This window comes from Tyto alba, unplaced genomic scaffold, assembly GCF_018691265.1.
Source record: "Tyto alba isolate M040663 unplaced genomic scaffold, T.alba_DEE_v4.0 Super-Scaffold_8, whole genome shotgun sequence".
NCBI classification, from domain to species: domain Eukaryota; kingdom Metazoa; phylum Chordata; class Aves; order Strigiformes; family Tytonidae; genus Tyto; species Tyto alba.
Window position 1 is genome coordinate 114,511 of NW_024881329.1, and position 22,885 is coordinate 137,395.

Consider the following 22,885-nt stretch of genomic DNA (forward strand, 5'->3'; position numbering starts at 1 on the left):
TTTTCAACATATGCTGTTTTGGTGGTGTTACTTGTATCTGTCCCATAAACAGGTGTCTCCTGGTTTTTGTTATTACAGTTTTGCTTTGATTTGTCTCTGGCTGCAGTTGTAAAGACAGAGTAAAATGTATGCTTCCTATTCTTTAAATCTTCATGATTTAAATAATACTCAAAGAATCTTGCCCATAAATTGTAATCTGTGCTGGAAAAACATAATCAAAAATTTATTAGAATAACACCCATTATTAGAATGTAGTAGATGTCATCTATTCAATACTCTGCTGTTGCAGAGGCCTGCTTTGAGTGAGCTTCAATTCATCCTTCCCCTTTAGATTTTTATGACTTCAGTAAACATGCTGAGTTTGTTAAGTATTACATAGCTGAACTAGTTTTCCTTTTTTGACCTTAGCTTGTCTGAGAAATCTTGGTGCCTTTGGTTAATCATTGAAGATTAGGAAATACAACCTTGTTTTTTTCATAGTTCAAATTGTTCTTCAGGTGCCTGTTAGCTTATACTTTAAATTTTCCTGTAATTTTTACAAGTCAAAGACAAAGGTCCATGCAGAAAAGGCAGCATTTCATGTGCATGGCACTGATATTAGTAGAGTCTTTGTAGTAAATCCTATAATGTAGCTAATAATTTTTATTGGTAATCATAATTTCTTTCTTGCACAATTCGTCGGACACTTAGAATAAACAGAACAAGTTCATAGTTTATTTACTCTTAGATAATTGTGATTTTCATTTTCAATACTTTAATGTAATGTTTCAGTGTCAAACAATTCAGGATTCTGATAGGAACTCAAATACAGAATGTTCTTCTCCTCTTTTTCTTAATTTTAGGTCATTAGTCATATGCCTCCTGAACATTCTTTCGTTTTTTGAAAATTAGCTTTTGCCAAATCTTGTATAAAAAAAAATATTGAAACCCATTTTAAAGTAACCTATTTTAAAGTAACAGAATGCTACAGATGCATCTGATTTCAAAAGGAGATGATCTCTGTTCTGTCTGTAGGAAAATAAATGCAAAATGAACTACTCATTAGTCGGTAATAGTATAAACCTGGATTAATTTGCATAGTATTAAAATTTTTGTGATTTAAATTCCTCATTTTATGGCGAAATACATGCCTTAATTCTATAGGCTCCAAAATTAAAAAATGTTGAAAAGTTCCTTCGTTTGCCTAAAAGATAACTGTTGGTTGACAGTACAAGTCTTTGGTTTTGTTTTTTGTGTGTTTGTTTTTAAAGGATTCTCATCGGTTTGGAAAAAACATCCAAAAAGCAATGGTTGACATCATGGGTTTATTTAACCTTAGTAAAAACTGTACCAAGTGATTTGCCTTACTGGTGCCAAGCAATCTCCTGTTGTTGGGATGAGAACTCTTCTGCACACTGAATGAGAGTAAGGTTTGTCAAACAGTAACTGGTGAAGAAACTGAGTCAACATCTTCTTGATCACCTATGAAAACCTTAGCAGCATATCGAATGTTTTGGTTTGTTTCATTTTTGTTTTTTTTTTTTTTTTTTTTTCCCTAGTAGTTTAGAAGAGATTATTTCCAGAAAGGATGACTTTTGAAATCTTATATGTTACTAGGGATGAAGTATTGTATCATTGCATGAAATCATGTATATTCTAGCTCCTGCAGTTTTCTCTTAATTTGTATACAGTTGCTCTTTTTTTTTTTTTTTAACTTAAAATTAGTCTACTTGTATTCCAGAATCAAAGGGATAAAACACACCATCTTAAACTCAAATATGAGAAAAAGTTTTATTTATTACAGCAGAATGTTCTTCAGTGTACCTGCTGCTTTATGTCAATGAATGACAAAACTTGTGGCTGTTTACCTTCATTGGTTTTTGGTTTGGTTTGGTTTTTTTAAATGTAATTTCTGTAAAACATACAAAGAAAATCCCTGATATAACCCACTGTAACATACCAAGTTGCAGAATTTTTTTAGTTTTTTGGAAAAAAAAAAACACACATTAGTTAGTGCTACATTGGGTAGACAAATGTGTCACCTAATAGGTATAACATTTTTGTAATTACTTACAAGTATGTTTGCCACATCGTTGGTTTTATTTCTGTATAAATAAAAACCTGTGTGTTTGTTCATGCGAGTGCCTTAGAAAAAGAAAGATCCTAAAACCCAGGAAAAAAGCTTTTGCTGGGAGTTGTTTTTACATTGTCTTAGTGGTGAAGTAGGTAATGCAGATGTAGTTTTCAAAGGGTAAATTAGGTCGATGTGGCTTAAGTAGACTTAAGTATGTTGCCGTATGGTGTAGTTAGGTTTAAAGCTCTAATGAAATGCTCCCATCTTAACTGGCAAAGATCAGTCCCTATGAAATGCAAGAGTAACTTTGTTTCAGAGCTATAGATACCTATGTGTTTATTTTGGTGAATGGTATTGGTGGTCATTTGAGATAAGCGTTTCTGGGTTCCAGGGAATATCAATTTAGTTAAATGCAACCTGTTGGGTAGTCTTATGAAGCAAGGCTGCCTGTAGTGGCTGCTGAATGGCAGTTTGCCTGCTTTCAGCCTGGAAGGAGCACTACTACATTGCCAACCATCTGCACGGGAAGGGCAAACTATTAAAGTTGTGAAAAATACCTCCAGAATGGAAAAATCATGGCCTTCTCAAACCACTCCTGGGAGATGCTCTTGGTCAAGCACAGTTTCTGAAAGATACAAGCAGGGAGGGGAAAGCCATTTCACTCAAAAGGAGCATAAAAATGTTTCCAAGTGCAGAAATATAACGGCTGCTACAAAATGAGTAACTTTGTGCTCGAAACTTCTCTTCCCCAGTCTTCCCAGTCTTTGTAGATGTGGTTACTTTTTACATCCTGCAGTGCAGCAAAATGTACCTGTTACTACAACTTTTTTTTTTTTTTTTTTTTTTTTTTTAATGTAAGGTACATAGTGTTAGTAATACAGTGAATGCTGCTCCAGAGCTATGCTGATTTTAAAAGGCCTTTGGGGTTGATATAAAACTTTTCATTAGACTTTGAATGTTTTCTGGCCAGTATTTCTAACTTTCTATGCCTCTTCATGTGTTTGGTTTTTTTTTTTTTTGGTTTGGTTTGGTTTTTTTTTACTCTGATCTAGCTGTTAAAACACCTGTGTATTTATGTTTAAGGTGGGAAACCTCAAAGATCCCAGATGCATACTTAAGCAAATGCATGCTTACATAAATGTAGGAACCCTCACAGGAAGTGGCCAAAGACACTCATCATTTGATTAGGGTACAGTGTGTGGGAAAGGACACTTTAAAATAAGCCTTACTGGAGTTGGCAGACCTGGCATTTATCAGACTACTGCAACAATTTTATAGTGGGCTATTCTTTTGGAGATGCAGAAATAATGCACTGCTTTGTTTTGGTTTGGTTTTTTTTATTGACCACTGACCAATCTGTGCTTAAATTAACATTAGGGCATATTAGCTTGTAGGATTTTCTTTTTTAAAAAAAAAAAAAAGTTTAGATTTGAATCTCAGGTTTGGAATGTTTCAAGTCTAATTGTAGTCAATGCAGTTATCAATGCAATTTTACATTCTTAGTAAATATAATTGGCACAGGAAGCTGTTTTTTATTGTAAACATTTTAAACATTTTGTGGTGTTAAATTTTTTAATTTGAGAGAGTTCATAATTCCTAACAAATAAGATTTTATTTCATCTTTAAAATGTCAACAGCATGTAAATAAAATATGCTTTTTGGATGTAAATCTTAGAAACCCACAGTGAATGTAGGTTATTAATAATTAATTTATGTTCAATATTGTGTACATACAGTAAAACTGCTCGCTTTTTTGCTCAAAAGCCATAGGAATGTAACTGAAATTACTTAGATTTGAATGAACCTTGTAATAAAGTACAATGTACTAAAAAGTAAAGTGTTCATATTCCAGAAAATCTATTGATTTGTTACTGAAACCTTGAATCACTTTTTCTCAATTGGTGATTTAAGAGCTCAATGTTAGGGTTTAGTAGGTGGTAAAAGTTAGGTTGGATGATAGTAAATTGACTTGTTTATTAAATAGCAGTGTGGAAATGGTGGAATACCTCGAACGTGCATTTTTCAAATTTTTTATTTCAGTTATTTCATGCCGGAAATTAGGAGAGCATTAAGTGCATTTAGAGGTTACCATTGTCCAGGATCGACACCATTCTAAACTAAATATTCTTTTAAGGGTTGGGTTTTTCAAGGGACTAAGGAAGTGTGTGCCTGACCTTGAAAATCATGGTTCTAATTCAGCCTTGGTACCAACCATTTTTTCCTATAAATATATTAATTTAAGCTAGGGGGGTTTTTATCTTGTCCAATTGCTCTACATCTATGGTTCGTTAGATCCAACACTTTGTCTCTCTTTTCTACCCTCTTCTGTGACTTCAAAAAATAAAATAAAATTTCACAATTACCACTACTTAGTACAATGTTTATTATCTTTTGTATCCTCTTTCCAAATCCCTTGCTGCTGTTTCTGGACTTGTGAAATCATTGCTATTAAATCCAGATAGGAATGGTAGTAGCAGACTATTCAGTTTATTTTAGCAGTGATTTATACATGTCTTGCTAGTTAATAGGGAATGTGTTTATGAACAATTTTTTTCAGGTTCAGTAGAAAGAAGAAACAACATACATCTTGCTTTAGATGAGTTTTTTTTATGAGATCCAAGTAACTGCTGGAGTGTTTCTGTGAAGCAGTCTGCGTTCTATTGTTGTGGTCCACCATGCAGCTGTTCACTCACGCCTTCCCCCTCAGGAATGGGAAGGAGAAAATAAAGCAAAAGGCTTGGGAATGGAGATAAGGACAGGGATGGGTGGCTCACCGATTAGGGTCAGGGGCAAAAGACTGACTCATTAGGGGAAGAAGAAGAACATAAAGTTAATACAGACACTAACACCACCACCACTTAACAGAGAAAGTAGGACAGTAAAAAGCATTACCACATCTTAAAAGCACCTCCCCTCTATCCTTCCCTTCTTCCTGGGCTCAGCTCTGCTCCTGATCTCTCTACCTCCTCCCCCTCAGTGGGGCAGGGAACAGAGGGTGCAGTCAGTCCTGCTGCTTCTTCCTCCTCTGGGGGAGGACTGCTGGCATTCTCTCCCTGTTCCATATCGCTCCCCTCTCACAGGAGACAGTGCTCCATGAGCCTTCTCCAGTGTGACTCCTCCCCATGGGATACAGCTGTTCCCATGCTGATCCAGCGTGGGTGACCCCCGTGTCTCACAGTCCTCCCAGTGCCAAACTACAACCATGGAGGCTGCTTCTCTCTGAAGAGTCCCGGCCTCCTTTAAGCGCGAGTACCTGCCCTGGTGTGGGCTCCTCCACAGGCTGCCGGCCGGCCTCTGCTCCACCCGTGACCTCCATGGGTGGCAGGGGGGGTGGCCCTGCCGTCTCACCACGGGACACAGCGGGGTCTGCACTTCCCCCCCTTCTTCTTCCTTCCCTCCACTTACCTCAGTGTCTGCATAGGTGTCCTTGTAATTCTTCCTCACAAGTCCCAACCCCTTTTCAGGTTTCCCTTCTTAAATATGTTCTTGCAGAGGTGCAGCCACTGTCAGTGATTAGCTCAGCCCTGGCCAGAGGTGGGTCTGACTTGGAGCCGGGGGAGCTTTGAGAAGCTTTTCACACAGGCCACTGCTGTAGCCCCCTCCCTGATACCAAAAACCCACCACATAAACCCAGCACAGCAAGCTAGTGAATAGCACTGGTTTGATCTTGACAGTGAATAATCCATAGAATATGAATGGTGAGGTAGTGGACAACTAGTTCAGGTATGGAGCTTTAACGTTGTTAAAATGTTTGCTTTATCTGAAGATTCCCAGTACCTGAAAACACCTTTGAAATTGCATGGAATCTGTGGACTACTTTGAGACAGCTGGAAAGGATATTTTCTATCCTTTAAATGTGCTGTTTAATAAAAAAAAAAAAAAAACAAAACAAAACAAAAAAAAAAAAAAAAAAAAAACAAAAAAAACCACACCAAACAGAAGCAACAAAAAAGCCTACACAAAAACCCCACCATATAGTTTTTTGCAGTAGCCCATGTACAGTCATTTAGCTTGCTGCTTTTCTAGAAGTTGCAGGCTTTGATACATGAAAGAACACAGTGATTTCAATTTCACACTTCATCTCTTAGATACTGTAAGTTCCTAGTTGTATTTCAGACATCTCCCACCAAGGCTGGATACTGGAAGTTGTAAATTGATATGTTCAATATGAACAGAAATGCTCTATGGAAACTTTCTAGGCACAAAAAATACTGATTTACTTTTGGGGATTTTTTTCCCCCTCTTCCGTTGGCCTGTTTTTAAGGGTAGCAAGTATATCTTACACTCAGAAAATGTTGCTGTGGTTGTATGTGATACATGGGATTAGTCAGCTCCTGCTGACATTAATGAATTTAGTTGTTAGATTAAAACCTCTGAGAGGGGAGGAGAAAGCATGTTTTGTTTTGTTCTGTCTTTCCCTAACTTTCATGGGTGCAAACCTGGGTCCAGTGGGGTGGAAGTTTGTAACCAAAAGCATAAAGAAATACTGATTCTGGTTTCTTCTTGTATTAATTGTATGGCACCTTATGGATGAAAGGTAGCTTGAAATTGGTTTGGGTGGTTTTTAGTTGCTGTGAGGTTTTTTAAACACACAAAATTTCTTAAAAGGGAAGACATTAATGTATAATATGAAAAGCTCAGGTTCAATTTCTGCTTTCAACAAAACCTTCTTTATCTGACACGGCCATAGGTAGGGGCCTGGTAGTTTTAGAGTGTTTTCTAAACTCTTAAGTGTTTACAGCACTATGGTGACAATTCCAAGATTGACAGAGTGAGTTGTAGAAAGGGCTCTAAGAGCATAAGATGAAAGTCAGCTATTTCAGAGAGCCACAGAACGGTTGAAGTTGGAAGGGACGTCTGAAGACCATCCAATCTACTCCGACCTACCCAGCCGCTTGTCCAGGGCCACATCCGCGTGGCGTTTTGAGTCTCCAAGGATGGGACCACACAGCCTCCCCGGGCAACCTCTGCCAGGGCTGGGTAACCCACATGGTAGAAATGTGTTTCCTGACGTTCAGAGGGAAACTCGTTTGTTTCAGTTTGGGCCCAAGGCCTCTGGTCCTGGCACTGTGCACCACAGAATAGAGCGTGGCTCCATGTTCGTTGCACCCTCCCTTCCGCTTTGTATCTCCAGGCCAAATAGTCCCAGCTCTCTCAGCTGTTCCTCAGAGGAGAGATGCTCCAGCCCCTTCATTATCTTCATGGCCCCTTGTTGGACCCTCACTAGTGTGTCTGTGGCTCCCTTGTTCAGTGGAGTATAGAACCGGCCACAGTGCCCGTGCTGAGTAGTGATCTTATACATGGGTTATAACAAATAGCCTCTATTAATTGGTACAAGGGTCCCGGTTAATGCGAGATCAAGGGAAATGGTATTTTAAATACCACTTGTGTAATGCGAGATCAAGGGAAATGGTATTTTAAATACAAAACAAAGAAAAGCAATTGCAAACACTCGCGCGCTGCCCCGGCCCGCGCCGCTGTCCCTGCGCCGGGCGGGGCGGGCGGCGCGCTCGGGCGCATGCGCAGCCGCCGTTACCGGCCCGCGGGGCGGCAGGCGGCGGCGCGCGGGCGGCGCTGTGGGGAAGGTGAACGGCCGCGGGCCGGGGCAGCGGCACGGCCCCTTCTGCCCGGGAGACCGGCGGGGCGGGGGCAGGGGCAGGGGCAGGGGCAGGGGCAGGGGCAGGGGCAGGGGCAGGGGCAGGGGCAGCCCCGGGGCTGGGAGTGGTGGGGGCAGCGGGGCCAGGGAAGGTGGAGCCTCCGGGGGGCTGCTGTGTCCCAGCCCAGGGTGGGGCCGTGGGCCGCTCGGGCCGTGGGCAGCTCGGGCCCGCCCCGTGTCGCCGTAGTCCAGATGCAGAAGTCGTAGCAGTGGCGGTGTGTCTTATTAACGGCCGGCAGCTTTGTGATACGCTGGCCAGACACGCTGCGGCTTGCGATGTCTGTGACTACCGATAGTGACATGGCGAGTACAGATGAGGTTTGATCTTAACGTGCTACTTATTGACACAAAACGGTGTAATTATAGCCGTACTACGTTAAATTTGACTGATTTTTTTTATGAGTACTAACGCTAGCTAGAAAAATTCTGATTTAAGCCTGAATGCTGTTAATGTGTTTAAAATTTACAAAGAATGTGTGCTTGCAGTAAAAGCAGCTTGTTTGTGTTGGCATGGTGGCCTGGGTTTTCTGAAAGCTAGATTCAGAACCCCAACAACCCCTTCCAGCATTACAGTTACATGTTACTGGGTTGATCTTCAGTATTATATGTATGTGTTGTTTGGTTAAGACTATTTCATTCACTTCTAGATAGAAAAACTGTTCAGAAGAATACTGAAATAGAAAATTTAACTATCTTCAATTAAAAAAATAAATATTAACCAGTTGACGGTCTGTCTGTGACTATGGAGAACCAGATATTGCTTGATATAAGATCAGTAATTGACAGTGGACTTGTAACTGAAATATTTAGTCAAAATAATCCTGTTAGTTTTGAAAACTTCAATCTTGAAACTGCATTAGTTAACAATACCATTGAGGAAGGATTGCTGTCTAGTCAAGACAATAATTTATGCACTGTAAATGTGGCAGAGACTTTGTTAGCTCACTTCAAGTATCCACTTACCATTGCAAATCAAAATACAGTAGTAGAAGTTGAAGTACATCCTCATGAAAACAACTGCTGTGATGATGAAGATCTTGGAAAACACAAGGAATTAAATCTTCCAGAAGAAGCTGAACATATGCATTCACCTTACCTGCCTTCAGATGTTGTGCACTTTCTTTCTTCTGTAGCAATGCAGCATAAAAATTGCAGCATTCCAACTTCAAGGATTTTCTCTCCAGAAGGAACAGCCAATCAAAATGTCAGAATGATACCAGTAAGATTAAGTGAAATAGGAATTTTTATATACTCATGCTTATTTGTGACTTAAATGTGGAGAATTGCTACATTAAAACTTATATGGGATCCATCCTATGTTTAAAGTTATGTCATATATTTTATACTAGAACAAACTTAGTAAATACAGAAATAAATTTCTGGGGTTTATTGCCAGAAATAGCATGCAGTATGAACATATGGTTCTGACTGCTGTTCTTTTTTCGGCATGTTATGAGCCTTATCTTTAAATGGCTGGGTAGTTATTTTGCTCATTAAAAAAATCTTACTATGTCACATATATACCCACTTTGTTTTTATATATTGCCATCTGTATTAGCAACTATTAGATAATTGTACAAAGTACAAATAGTGTATTAACTACTGTTCTTTAGTTCCACAGGTGACACACTTGTTATCTTAAAATTTATAATCCAAATGAGTTAAAAATAATTTGTTTGCAGCAGTAAACCATAACCTGTATTGTTAAATGTCCATGGGGAAAGTAGTTTTGTGAGAGAGAAGGGATTCCCATTGCTCATCACGTTTGACAGTTTTTCTGTAGAGTTGGAAGTTACATTTTCTATGTTAGATCAATTACGACCTAGAAAGGTACTCAGCATAATGATGCTCACAGGACCAAATCCGTCTGTTTAATGTAGGCTATTCACGTGTAGAATATTTCTGTCTCCTTCCATCTTCATTTATGGCTGTAGAATATAATCTGAAGAAATCTCCAAATTTTAAATCTGCACCGTGGCTGCTTTTAGAGGGACACTGAGGTTTACTTTGAGGAGCTGTGTTGAAATAATTAAGCATACCAGTTTACATTTTTTTCCACGTAAACATTTTGACAAACAGTCTTGTTCTCAGATTCAAAAATCAAAAGTGTTAAAGAAACCCCGAAAAAATCACAAAAATCACTTGGTTGAAAGTGAGGTCTGATTTTCCCTTGCAGTATCCCACTGAGGTGCCCTACTGAAGCAAGGGGCTGCTGTGGGGCTGTCTGTGCAGGAAACCTTGTAGCTCAGAAATCCTTGTTGCTACTACCCAGCCCAGTGTGTTTCCCAGTGGCTTTTCATCCTGAGACGCTTGAGGTCTACCCTGACAGTTACCTTATGTGTTTTGGTTTTCTGTCTGATTTCAGGTTACAGTAACAGTTCAAAAGTATATCGGGCCTGGAAGGTAGTTTACACACACGCTCAATGTTATCGGTAGTTCTTTAGTAATCGAGACCTTCAATCTTTAGAACCATTAATGAGATTCTAAAGACTGATGGAAGCCTATAGAAAATGAAGATGTGATTAAGGCATAACAGTTGCTTTCTTCAAAGTCAAGTTGAAGATAATGAAAATTTGTTAGTCTCTGTACAAGAAGCTAGAAATGAGATTTAGAAAAAAATCTTTCTGGCCAACTCTCTTCCTACTACCCTTACAGTTTATCATACTAAATCTGCACGTTTCCTTAATCTGCTCTGTTTCTTGAAGGTATTACAACAAAATTCTAATCAGGTTATAAATAATTTCATTGAAATAAAGAAAGCTGATTGGTTGTTTCTACACTGCTTGCTTACCCTCTTGAATTTACCTTAAACTGCTGTCTGTATTAAGAGGAAGCACAGCACACAGATAGAGAGCAAATTGTCTGGTTCAAACAATCTCAGTTCTAATTTGAAACTAGAAAATAGTTGGTTTCTGTCTTTGTTCCATTTTCTGATAATTTGGCTTGATTTTGAAAATATAAATGTAGATATTAAGTGTGACACTATTATAGTCGTAAATGGATCAGATCTGAAGCATAACTATATGTTGAACAGAAAAAGAAATAATATTCAAGGTATATAATGGTACCTGGTAATACTGAAAAGGCCTCAGCATTTATATGCTTAATTATGTCATGAAAATGTATATAACTTCCAATTTTCAAGGTCACTTTAAATCAGTTTTTTGTTTATTCCTTTGGCTTTTAAAAAATAAATCATTTAATGCATGAAATAGTTATAAATAAAACATTGTTTTCTTCAGGTGTTCAGATCATTCATACCTCCAGTTCCAGGTGAGAATACATGTATTTGTTATGATCACTTTAACGGAGTCCAAAACAGTACTATGCAGTTACAAAACTTGATCAGTTGCTTAAATGGTAAGTGCCCCATGTGTCTGAGGGGGAATTTTTTTTTTTCTTTCTCGTAAGCTTGAACTTGGCAAATTACAGTATGAGCCTTTTCTGATAATGTGAATATAACTTAAGAATGTTTGAAAGGGTAATGGACCACTGTATGTTCATGTTGCTTCAACTGCGTAGCTGAGTCTTACATTTGGTTTTCTCTTCCTCTCATGCCAGCTCCCCATTCCTTCAGGGGACTGTGAAGAGGACATTCCTTCTTGCAGCACATTTTTTTTTCTTTGATTGAGTTGAACAATATTTTTCTTTCACTTTGAAGTTTGACCACCAGTTATGAAAGGTACATGGTTTGCACTGGTGCTGCTGCTCATGAGCAATTTTTAGATGTGTTCTACCCATAACCTGTTTACATTCCTGCTCAGGGTTAAACTGACTGCTAGATTTGATCTTACAGGGCAGTTTATCCTCAGGCTGAATGAATTTTACCAGATGGGCACAATAAACCTTTTAAAGATAAAAAAGACCCAAACATCTTTTTCCCAGCAAGTCTGTTACAAAAGAATATTAAGTATTTCTTTCACAAGAATATAATGCTGTCATGACATAAAAATCTCTTCTATTGATGCTGTAAATGGGTTCTTGATATAAAACACTGATCTTTTTGTAATCACAGTATGCTTTATTTTATGTACTAGAATCTTCCAGTGATATCTGTGGCTTACCTCAGACTAGTGCTTCTGTCTATGATGAAATAGTAAGTATGCATGCAAGATTTTATTATTATTGTAAGAATCTGTCCAAGTGTTGAATGTCTAAAATGGAATTTATTCTAAGTGCCAGGGGGTGAAAGGAGCTTTCAAGCACTGTCTTACCTGATCTGTTCACAAAATAGGAAAGAGAAAATGTTGCTCTGTAAATTTCCTGCACTGCTACATTCTGGAGGAAGGAAGATATACCATCTGGATTTTTTGCCTGTTTCAGTTCCTGGTGGCTCAAGTCAAGTTGGCTCCTGTCTGCCACTTGTACATTCTGGTTCTGGTTCAGGCCAGTTAGGGAGGGGGCTTCTGCTAAGGCCACCTGAACACAAACTGCCTAGTGGGAGTCCGCCAAATACCCTTGGGTAGCTGATTAGTATTTGAGCCATTACCACACGTATATAAAGGAACAGCGCTCAGGATGAAAATCTGGTTGTAATTAGCATTCCCTGCCTATTGAGAGGTGTTCTTTGCAACTTGATTATTCTCTTAAAATGCTTGAATTTTTCAAATATAATTTCCTAGATATGTTCAAGACAAACTATAGAAATTCAGGTATTTCATGAAAGGAAGATTTCTGAAAATTACTGGAATTCTGTAGCCAAGTTTTTCAGGGTTGTCCATTCAGTGTTTTAAAGTGTGTACTGAGAGGGGCAAGGCTTCATCTGAAAGTGTGACTTCTGTGAAGATAACATTGTAATCAATTCATGGATAGGCAAAATAGATGATCAATTGGTTTTCAGCAGATCAAGTGGCACTGTATCTATGATGTAGTGCTATGACACACAGTAATTGATCACCATAACAAAATTTCCTTTTATAATGTGATTTATAACTGGGTTTGCAGTCCAGTCTCAGATGCCTAGTTCTTAATTAGACTAAATCCCAGTGATCCCCAGTCAAGTTATATAATTCAAGATTAATTCTTGTTTTGCATAATTTGCTGTGAATGTTGCCTAACTTCTTCAAGGCAGTTTAGAAATCAGTTGCTTCATCACGTTGGAGATACTGAATGCCATTGTCACTGTAAAGTATGTTACTGCTTATTATTACTCTTAAGGAATATTTTTATTTGAAATATAACCAAAAATCATTCTGCCATTGACAAGTAAATTAACTATTCTCAGTATTACATTTAAATATAATCCTTGCTTTAAAACATATGATTCATGCAGATAAATTTTTAAATTCATTGTATTCACTTGGAATTTAAGTAGATTTTAAAGCATGCCTGTTAAAATACAAAACTTTATATTTCAGGCTGAGGTAAGAGATGCAGTTAGTAATGTTATTGAGAATCACCAAGACAGAGCAATTTTTCAGAGTTCAAATGTTGATGAGTCTGGCTGCAAGTTATTAGCATTGCACAAAGTAGCAGAAGAATCCAGATGTTCACACAGAAATGATTCCAACCCTGTGGTAATTATGTCATGTAATTGATAGCAAAATTATATACTAGAGAAAGTTAACTTATTTGTACCATGCTAGCATCAAGATGTCCTACTTCATAAGTGCTGTATCAAGAATAATGGATTTTTTTCCTCGGACTCACAGACTAAATTTTATCTAGTTATAGTACTGCTTTACATATATATATATATGTATAAACATATTTTGTATTTAACAGCTGGAAACAAAAAAAACCTTACAAAAAAATCAATGGGAAGATTACTTCATTCAAAGGAAAATTCTTGATTTCACAGATAAAATCACAGCTAAATAAATGAAATGAAACATGAACAATTACAATGACATGTTCTTGTTAGAGAACTGAAGCTGAAGTCAGCACACTAGCAAATAGCTAGAATACACTCTGCAAAGTCCCACAGAGCAATTTAGAGAATCAGGAATCTGTATCATCTAGGTTGAGGAGCTACAGTGTTAGATCTCAATAGCTGCTTCCAAAAAGAAATTAAAATTAAGGCTCAGAAATATCTTAATGCATAATGGTCCATTTGTTTGAGAGATTCAAGTCTGTGATTATGAAGCTTTATAAGACAGGTGTTACTCTTACGAAAACCTTTATATGCTTAGAATTGCAGTTTCTTAGATGTAAGATAACAATTAGTTATTCGTTCCAGGTTATCTGCCAGTTGGAAGGAAATACTCAAATACTCTGTATAAACAGTTGCGGCACACAAGAACTACAACCAGTTCATCTAATTCCTGAATATCACGATCAACATAATTACCTTCAATCAGGTACAATAAAGATGAAAATCATCTCTAGCCTGCCAGATTGTATATCATATAGATTGATAATGTACAACTGCATGTGTTTGTGTTCTTAAGCAGCAACAGGGGGAGATGAGCCAAAAGAAACATAGTTATCACCAGTTATTACTTTATTTTATAACTGAAAAATCGCTACGTGCTTCAGTTTAATAAGAATGATGTAATGAATATGTTGAACTTACTGAAAGCTTTTAATATACAGATTACTTTGAATATAAAGCACGTTTAGCATAAGCACCTGCATACATTTGCAATTACCCTAGTTTGCCACCAAGTGTCAATGTTTCTCCATAAATGAAGAGCAGCACTGAGGGCTATGGGTGGACTTCAGGCTTGGGATTCAGAATGTCTCACTAGTGTTTACGTAATTAGGTCAAGTTGAAATGCCATCAGAGTTTAAAGAAAGTGGTTTCTGAGGTCTTAAAGTTCATGCTATTTAGGTGGAGTAACACATTTTCATCTGAGCAGCAACAAAGTATTTGAGAATAGTTTAGTTTTTATTTAAATAAATGCTTCTTTACCTAAATATAACATACTCAAAAACCTTCTTAACATCGTTTATTTAATTAATTATTATTATAATTTTGTTACAGTGGTGAATTTTGATGGCAATGTGAAAACAAAGCCTTTTAATATTAGGCACTGTACAAGCACAGATACTGCTCTCAATATCAATAGGTGCTGAGTGTGAGCATCTCTCAGCAGATGCTCTAGGTATGGAGCCTGTTTACTTATCATAAGTCATCAGAAGAGTAAACCAGGCACATTCAAGTTAAAGGTCACATTGCTTTATAGAATTCGAGCTCTCATTCATTTGATGTAATGGTAGGGAAGAAAAAGCTGAGGAGGAGTGCGCTGACATGTTTTTTAGTTTTTATTTGCTTGAGCTTTCTTCTCTTTTATTCTTTTTCACAACAAGTGAAAGAATTAGGTGCGGAATTGTTATCTAAAATTTTCTAGGGATTAATCTCTTCAACTTTTGAATTAAGCTGTCCTTTGACTTCCTTTTTTTCTTTCTTTCTTTAGGTGGGAAGGAAGTAGGTACAGGTGTAAGATTCATCTTTTAATCATACTATGACCGATGTTTGCTTTTTTTATGTGTAGGCTAGGATACTCATGTACTTACATGCAGTTCTCCACCAGGACTTAAACAAAGACTTACTCTTACATCTATGGTTTTCTCCATGATTTTTAGTAATTTTTTTCGTAAGCTAAAGACCTCTGTTCTAGATGCTCTCTCAGAACTCTGGAAATTTGTAAAATAAGAACTCAGGATAGATATATTTAATTGTTTCTGACATTTTTCTTATTTTTTCAAAATATTATATGTCTATGGCATTTGAATTTAAATGTACTTGATGTCATCGAGTAAAAACATCCTCTGCTCAAATTTCTAGCTGACAAATTGGTGGCGGGATCTTCTGTCAGGGGTATTTTTGTGTGGTCAGGTTTATTCTTGGTTCTCTGAAATGAGAAAAACACTTCTGGAGGGAAACCTTCAAGGTCCTTCGTTGATAATATTTATTACAGAGTAAGTTTGGATTCAAAACTAAATTGTAGGAGAAAGTGCTAACAGAGGACAGAGAGCCTAAGGTAATTTTTTTTGCTAACAAAAGTTGAAGATACCAATTTGCCTCTATGCTTAATTACAAAAATATTTATGCATAAGTGAAACTTTATACAATGTGAGTAGTTCTGCTGCCTTCAGGTAAATGTCTTCTTTTCAGATGTGGACAACCCTGTAGCAGCTGTACTGGGGCAGTTTTTGCCTGTTCCAGGTGAACTAGTTGTGAATGAACAAGAGGTAAAGAAGCTTTATCCTTTAAACTTGTTAAGTACAGTATACACCCTTTTTCCTTTTCTTAAAATGAGTTGTTAAGTCTGTGTTGGGAACTAACAATTGTATGCATTTTCTAAAGTCAGTTTAGCTAGTTTGGACAGATTAGTTCTGCATTTAGTGTACTTTCTGTATATAAAGGTGTCTGATTTCAGCATTTTCTAGAAGTTATAACTGAATTAAAAACACATCTTTCCATAAGAAAAAATAATTTATTCTAGTTTTGAAACCTTGATTTTGGTATTATCTAGATTACATTATTTCAGAGAACCATTTTAATACTCTTTTGGGGTGAAGGAAAGCACGTTGACTTTTGCCAGAAGAAGGGGAATATTTTCTTCCTGTAGGATATTTTACACTCTTCTCTCTTGATTAGGATTCAACAGTCATTAAGTCTTCATAATTTTTGGTGGTTTTTTTTTTTTTTTGGTTAATTTATGAACACTGAACAGAAGACTAAAAATTTTTGCTGATGTTTGGCTTCTCGTGTGTTACTTACAACAGAACTGGTACCAAAAATCACTGCAAATTTTTAATTTTTAACTTTTGATTTGTGTGAAGTGAATATGTGATGTCTGTAGAAGCACAGGAAATGGCTTGTGGATAGCAACCACTATCATAAAAGAGGGAAGAAAAAACCCAAGGATCAACTCAAACAATGACCTAGGGTAGTCTTTAATCTCTCAGGGTGATATGTCTTCAAACTGGTGCCTAAACATTCTTGAGCAGTGAAGTAAACAGGCATGTAATTCTTCTATAACTTTATCCCAAATTAGTTGTTTCCTAGAATTCTTTTCTTGCTTTAAATATTTTAATTTGCCTCTCCTTTATGGTCAGGTAGATAAATCACCTATTAACAGTGATTTACAATTATTCACTGTCCCTCCATTACTGGTAATATCAGTGTAATCCTAATTCTTCCCTTGTCTCTCTCCATAAACAGGCCCTTATTAATCATAAATCTGAAGAGACAACAGATCTGCAGTGTATTTTCTTGGCCTGTGAGCTGATTCTTTTTTAAAATTTTGATTAGACTTCAACCAATTAGATGCCGTGTTGCAGCTGAACGTAATGTAAATCACCAAGTCACTAGCCAGTTTCAGTTGACTACTGGAGTTAAAAGCAACTGAATCTAGAACTACCAGTAAATTGAAAATAGTGTGCCAACACTGCAGAACTGAAAGTTGTTCTTGGTTCTTTGGATTGGGAGAAGTGGAATTTCTGACATACTGAATGGTTTCCAAGAGTAGATGCATGCCATTTTCATGAGTCTTTACTTCCATGAGTTTTTATCAGTAACCTTGACAATCGCATTTTCTTTGTGTTACTTTTTCTCTGTTAACCTACAAAACTGTTTTTTTTTTTTTTTTTAAAAAAGTTAACATAAACAGGGTGTATGCATTTTATCTTTAACAGTTTGAAAATGGACCCTTACAACCAGTAGCTAGCACTGCCTCATTCCATCTAGAATCAAATTTGCACGAGCCAGTGAAAATTACCTCAGAGGGGTAAGATGTGTGAAGCGTCTTATATCCATGATGACTTTTGGATTTTAAACTGTCAATGACTCCTAGACATTTTCACATTGAATAGTTGCTTCTCTCATGTAACAAAAGTGCAGGACCGTAAGAATGCTTTTTGTATCTATCTTAGTAGTCATGATGCCAATTGCTGGTGGTCAACACTATGTAGGATGGCTTCAGGTTTTCTTAGGATCAGTGAAATTGTACTGTCCATTTGCCTGAAAAACATTTAATTTTCTAAGTGAATTAATGTTTCCAGATCTAGTTAGCCTGTATTTCTAACACTAATGGAATTATTTTAATAATATTTAATTGCAGATCATTTTTAAATAAGAGGCAGATGCAACCCCAGTGTGAAAGGTGAGAGAGCTTTGCAGTTGCACGATTACTGGGTTGTATGACTAAGGGCAGACCTGTCCCATATAGTGACAGCTGGTGAATAGAGAGAGATTACAGGTTGCTTATTCTCTTTTTCTCACACACTCTATGAAGCCTCAGTTGTTAAGCAGCATCAATATTGGTATAAAAAAAATCAGTATTTATTGTTTCAAAACAATAGAATAATTAGTTTTCATTGTAGTTGTATTTATTTTTTTTTTTTCTAATTTTTTTCCCTGTGTAGCTTACCTTTTGGTTCAGGGTTTACAAAGTCTACGAAACCATGTAACTGCACAAAATCTCAGTGTCTTAAATTGTAAGTAATAGTTTATCAACATTTAATAAGTGCTAGTAACAGTATATAGATGAAAGGACAAATATACAAGAAATGTGTGCTTTAAAATGAACAGCACATATGTGTCAAAAATTACTCTTCCAATACTGAGTTAGAAAGATCCACCGTTGATGTAAACTAGTGTCACACAAGCTCCAAATTTGGTGCAGAGGCATAGATGACTGCATATAATCCAAGGTATGAAAAATAAAAAGAGAAGCTAGGAGAATTGTTCAGAGCGTATCTGGAAAATCCTATGTAAAATGTAAACGCTGTATACTAAAATACAATTTCTCTGTCTTGCTGCTGCTTTCACACATAAATATGCATAGAAATGTATACACAGTAATTAAAGTTTGATTCATTGATGGACTGGGTGTATTTTAAAAAATGTAAAATGGAAAGGGAGATTGAAGCTTTTTGTCTAGATATGGATGTGATTAAATTACAGAGAAAGGAACATTTTTCAAGTAAAAACTGAACAATCTGTCTAGAAGTAGAATTTAAATTTTAAAAATTTACATTTAAACCAGTTAATATTTTAATTTCTCATGTTATTTTACATAATCATAGATATTGTGATTGCTTTGCCAATGGTGATTTTTGCAACAACTGCAACTGCAATAATTGTTACAACAATCAACTTCATGAAACTGAGCGATTTAAAGCCATTAAGGTAAAAAAAAAGAAAAAAAAAGTACAGTACACGTTGGTATCAGCTTCGTGTATGAAAAATATAGCAGTATTGGTTTTTCCACTAGTTACAGCATTTGAAATATGTTATTCTTAACCTAAATAAAGCTAAGCATTGCCTCTATATTATTCTTACGTAAAGAAATGTAGGGATTTCTTTCCTTCCTTTTAGAGAATTTAGGCTACCTTGGGTTAAAACTGGTAATGAGGTAACTGAATGGTAACTTTTGTTCTTGGAAGGAAGTATTCAAACCCAAATTTAATTTCAGAAATTTTTTTCGCTTGAAGGAAAACTTACTGAATCCCAAAATCAGACAGTAGTTAAAGGAAAGCAAATTATTACTATCCAAATTATTATTCTCATTGACAGATCTGCAACTGTCTCTGTTAGTGTTTCTGGCTGACCTGTGCAGCAATGCAAAGTTAGCTCTCCTGCCAGTGACCCTGAACCCTGCACTAGTGAGAAGCAGGCTGCTTCTACATTTGGAGGCTGATTTTATTAGTGGAATAAAGAATAATATGCGGGCTGATTTTTTATGCGTATATCTAACTGCACAATCTGGGCAATAATTTAATGTGTATGTTATGTTTTGTAAGTTTTAAAGTGATAATGAAAAGTCTCATTCTGATGTTTTAAGGATACATTAATGGCTTTGGGATTCTTGTATGCAGCTCTCCAGAACCCATTTTGTATCATTCACATAGTTTCAGGATTGTAAAAGGTGATCTAATTAGAGTTAGAGCTTTGCTACATCCAACTGGTCAAAGCCACAGCAGTTTTTGTTGTCAATATGCAACAGCTATTTTTCAAATCAAATGCTTCTGTGTAGTTCAGCTGATGGGGTTGTTGGTGTCTAAGCACTCCTTTCACTGCTGTAGATGGCATCATGTAGAGCATAATAAATCTTGTTTGTTGCTGTTGAAAGCATACCTGTGCCATCCATAAATATTGTACATGGAGGGCATGTAACCTCTTTAACCTGCCTTTCAGTAGTCTATGACATTGTGAGGTCTTGGGACCTAATTGAAACCTGCTGTTCCAATCCAATGCTGATTTCAGTGAATGGTCTCTGTATTGGGCCATTAATAAAACAAGGTATGTTCAAAACTTCTGACATGTACGTAACTATGTATGCAAGGGTTCTTTCTTCACTGACAGCTTTTTATTTCTGGTGAAAGTAGTGTCAGCAGTGAAAGAAAACCAGCCCCAAGAGAACAGTAGATGAGTCATTTAGGTTATTCCATAAAAACAAGGTAAAGTGGTTCCTGCAGTAGAGCCAAGTTGGCTGAATGTTCTGGAATCTTTGAATTCCTGCTCTCACATGCCATAGAAGACTTCTTTATCCATGGCCTTCATACCACCAATAATGAGAGTGGAAAGTAAGATCTACTTTGTTAAATATTGGATCACAGTCATTCAGGTGTTTAAAAACATTTCTTTGAATTTCTTATAACAATTTTTGGATTAGGCTTGTCTTGATAGAAACCCAGAAGCTTTCTTACCGAAGATTGGGAAAAGGAAACTAGGAGAAATTAAACCTTACCATAACAAAGGATGCAATTGCAAGCGTTCAGGATGCCTCAAGAATTATTGTGAGTGCTTTGAGGTGAGTCAGGTGAACTTTCCTCTCATGAGTTACTACCTTAACATTGACTATATTCTGTAACTAGTAGTTGCTAAAAATAACAATTTCTCTTATTTCTTTGCATTTTTCATTACAAAACTTTTGTAACATAGGTGACACAGTCTCTTTCTTGTCATGTCTTAGAAGATTTGAATCTGGCTGAAGTTGATAAGCTAAAATTTTTGGTATTGGGAGCTCTCAGCCAATGCCTTGCTCCAGAAGAAATGAGGAATGGTTTTCTGTTAATTCTGGTAGTTTCTCTGCATCTGTGATATTTTGTTGTCTTGCAAATTATCCACAAATTGAGGGGAGGAATGATCTGTCCACGTACAGTACATCAATCTCCACAGACAATCCATGGAAAAAAACCTGTTTTGCTTCCTTACTGTATTTATACTGATGGTCTCATTCTGGAGTATCCAAGACCAGCACATCTAGACATCTAGTCCCTGGTAGTATAGCTCCAGTGGTTGCTCAAAAGTATGTTTAAGATTTATACAATTTTTATTCTAAATATTCTCTATTTGCCAGGCTAAAATTATGTGTTCCTCTATTTGCAAATGCATTGGTTGCAAAAATTATGAAGAAAGTCCAGATGAAAAAAAGCAGTTGAATGTGCTAAACTACACGGACATTGGAAATAATGAAGGAAATAGCCCAGTTTTAACTTCAACATTCAAAACCTTACCAAAATTGAAGACAGACAGGTGAATATTTGGAAATAGCTATGCATGATCCACTGGTCTGACTTAATTAATTTTTTGTGTAACCATTATCATAATTATCTAAGAAATAGTGACTAAAATGACAGATGGCTTATATACAAGGAAATTACATTTGCCATCTTGTTTCTATAGATAAGTATCTAAAGGAGAAGCTATAAGTGTCCTTTGAGAATATAGTGTACAGAATTCAGAGATATATATATTAGTTCTGCTTACAAAACAGCAGTTATTTATGTATTGATCACATATTTCATTCTCTCGACTTTTTTCCCCCCTTATCTACTCTATATTTTTCCTCAGTTTCTCTGTTCTTAAATTTTTCTCTGTTCAAACATTAATTTCTAACAAAACCTTGACCAAAGAAGTACTAAGAAAATTATGTTATTAATATGTTTGTGATGTTCAGTTAATAAGCATGTCTATATCACTACCTGCTTCCCATCTCTTCTTCCTCTAGTACACCTCCTGTCAGTTTTATTTGTGTTGGCAATTTGGACTGTAAAATATTCTAAGGTGGCCATACTATCCTTATATTGTTATGCTTTCTAACATAGTTGTAGCCTAGTCTCTATTTTTGGTTGCTGTATAGTCATTTGCCTAATAAATAGAAGCACCTATTAATAACACTTAAAATTAATTAAACACCTCCTAATTGGTTTTCAGGAGCTCTACTCCAGGCTCTAAAATTTTCAGTTTGCATACATCGTTTTCTTCGTTTCTTTGCATCAACCATTACCTTGAAATTCTAATCTTAATTCCATTTTAAAATACTTTCTGATGATCTATTTTAAAAATATTTTAATAATTCCTGCTGTTGATAGTGTATTGATGGGGTAGATGGTGCCATGTTATGCACTTGCTCAAATCACACAGTGGTATGAGTTAGTTGTTAATATAATGGAATGAATTATGATGTTAATGACTGGTCATTTCAAGAGATTATTCAAAGCAAGGCTGCTAAAGCGCCATTCAGGGAAACCTTGAGGGGCTTGGTACTGTTTCCTTTAACAGCAGTAGACTGAATTTACATTTAGTACCTCTTAGACCCTGACTAAGCCTTTTTAACACATTTCCTTGTACACGAGGCAGGATCTGACTATTGCATGCTGATGGAGGAAGAGGACTGTTGTATAACCTGTGTCTGCACCTGTTGTGCAGCACTTGCATACATTAATTATGTAGTGTGAACACAGTCTTCCATGTGATAAATTAGAAAAACTCAGAAACAGTCTGTTAGAAGCAGAACAGTGAAATTCCTACGAGGATGTATTTTACAGTAACAGTGCGGCTACTCTAATTCAGCTCAGTGCATTCCAGCTTTCAACTGAGATTTGCAGTTTGCCTTTTAAATAATTTTGTATATTTAAAATGAAGATATTTCATACTAGTTTCTTTTCCCCTGTCAGGCAACCAGCTGTATGTATATCTCAGGAAGAAGTGAAAGCAGTATGTGCTTCTCTCCTGGTGCAAGCTGAAGAGGCAGAAAAAAGAGGTTATTCTGACTGTCTAGCTGAGCAGATGATCATGGAGGAATTTGGGAGATGTTTATTCCAGTTCTTACATGCTTAAAATCTAAAGGACTGAAAGTTGAATAACATTCAATGTATTATACAGCAAATAAGTATTAATATTGATATGTTGCCATAGCCTCCACAATTTTGCTGCTTAATGATCTTACTTTGGTCTTTCATAGGAAGAATTTAATTTAATTCAGCTGAATTCTTCTTGA

General features: G+C 36.6%; 1 protein-coding gene across 8 annotated transcripts in view; it reads left to right on the top strand.

The window, feature by feature from the left end:
- CPT1A (carnitine palmitoyltransferase 1A) overlaps positions 1-21,142 on the top strand; it is a 62,601-nt gene extending 41,459 nt beyond the window's left edge. For 7 of the 8 annotated variants that reach the window (XM_042784528.1, XM_042784525.1, XM_042784529.1 and 4 more), the window contains one exon: positions 1,251-4,421. In XM_042784528.1, the coding sequence (XP_042640462.1) occupies positions 1,251-1,337 (87 nt within the window). In that variant the 3' untranslated portion in view covers positions 1,338-4,421. Of the gene's footprint in view, positions 1-1,250; positions 4,422-17,294; positions 17,387-17,719; positions 17,762-18,023; positions 18,096-18,686; positions 18,790-20,275; positions 20,414-20,962 lie in introns of those variants that run through there. The other variant, XM_042784531.1, reaches the window with a different exon arrangement.
- Positions 21,143-22,885: the final 1,743 nt, after the last annotated feature.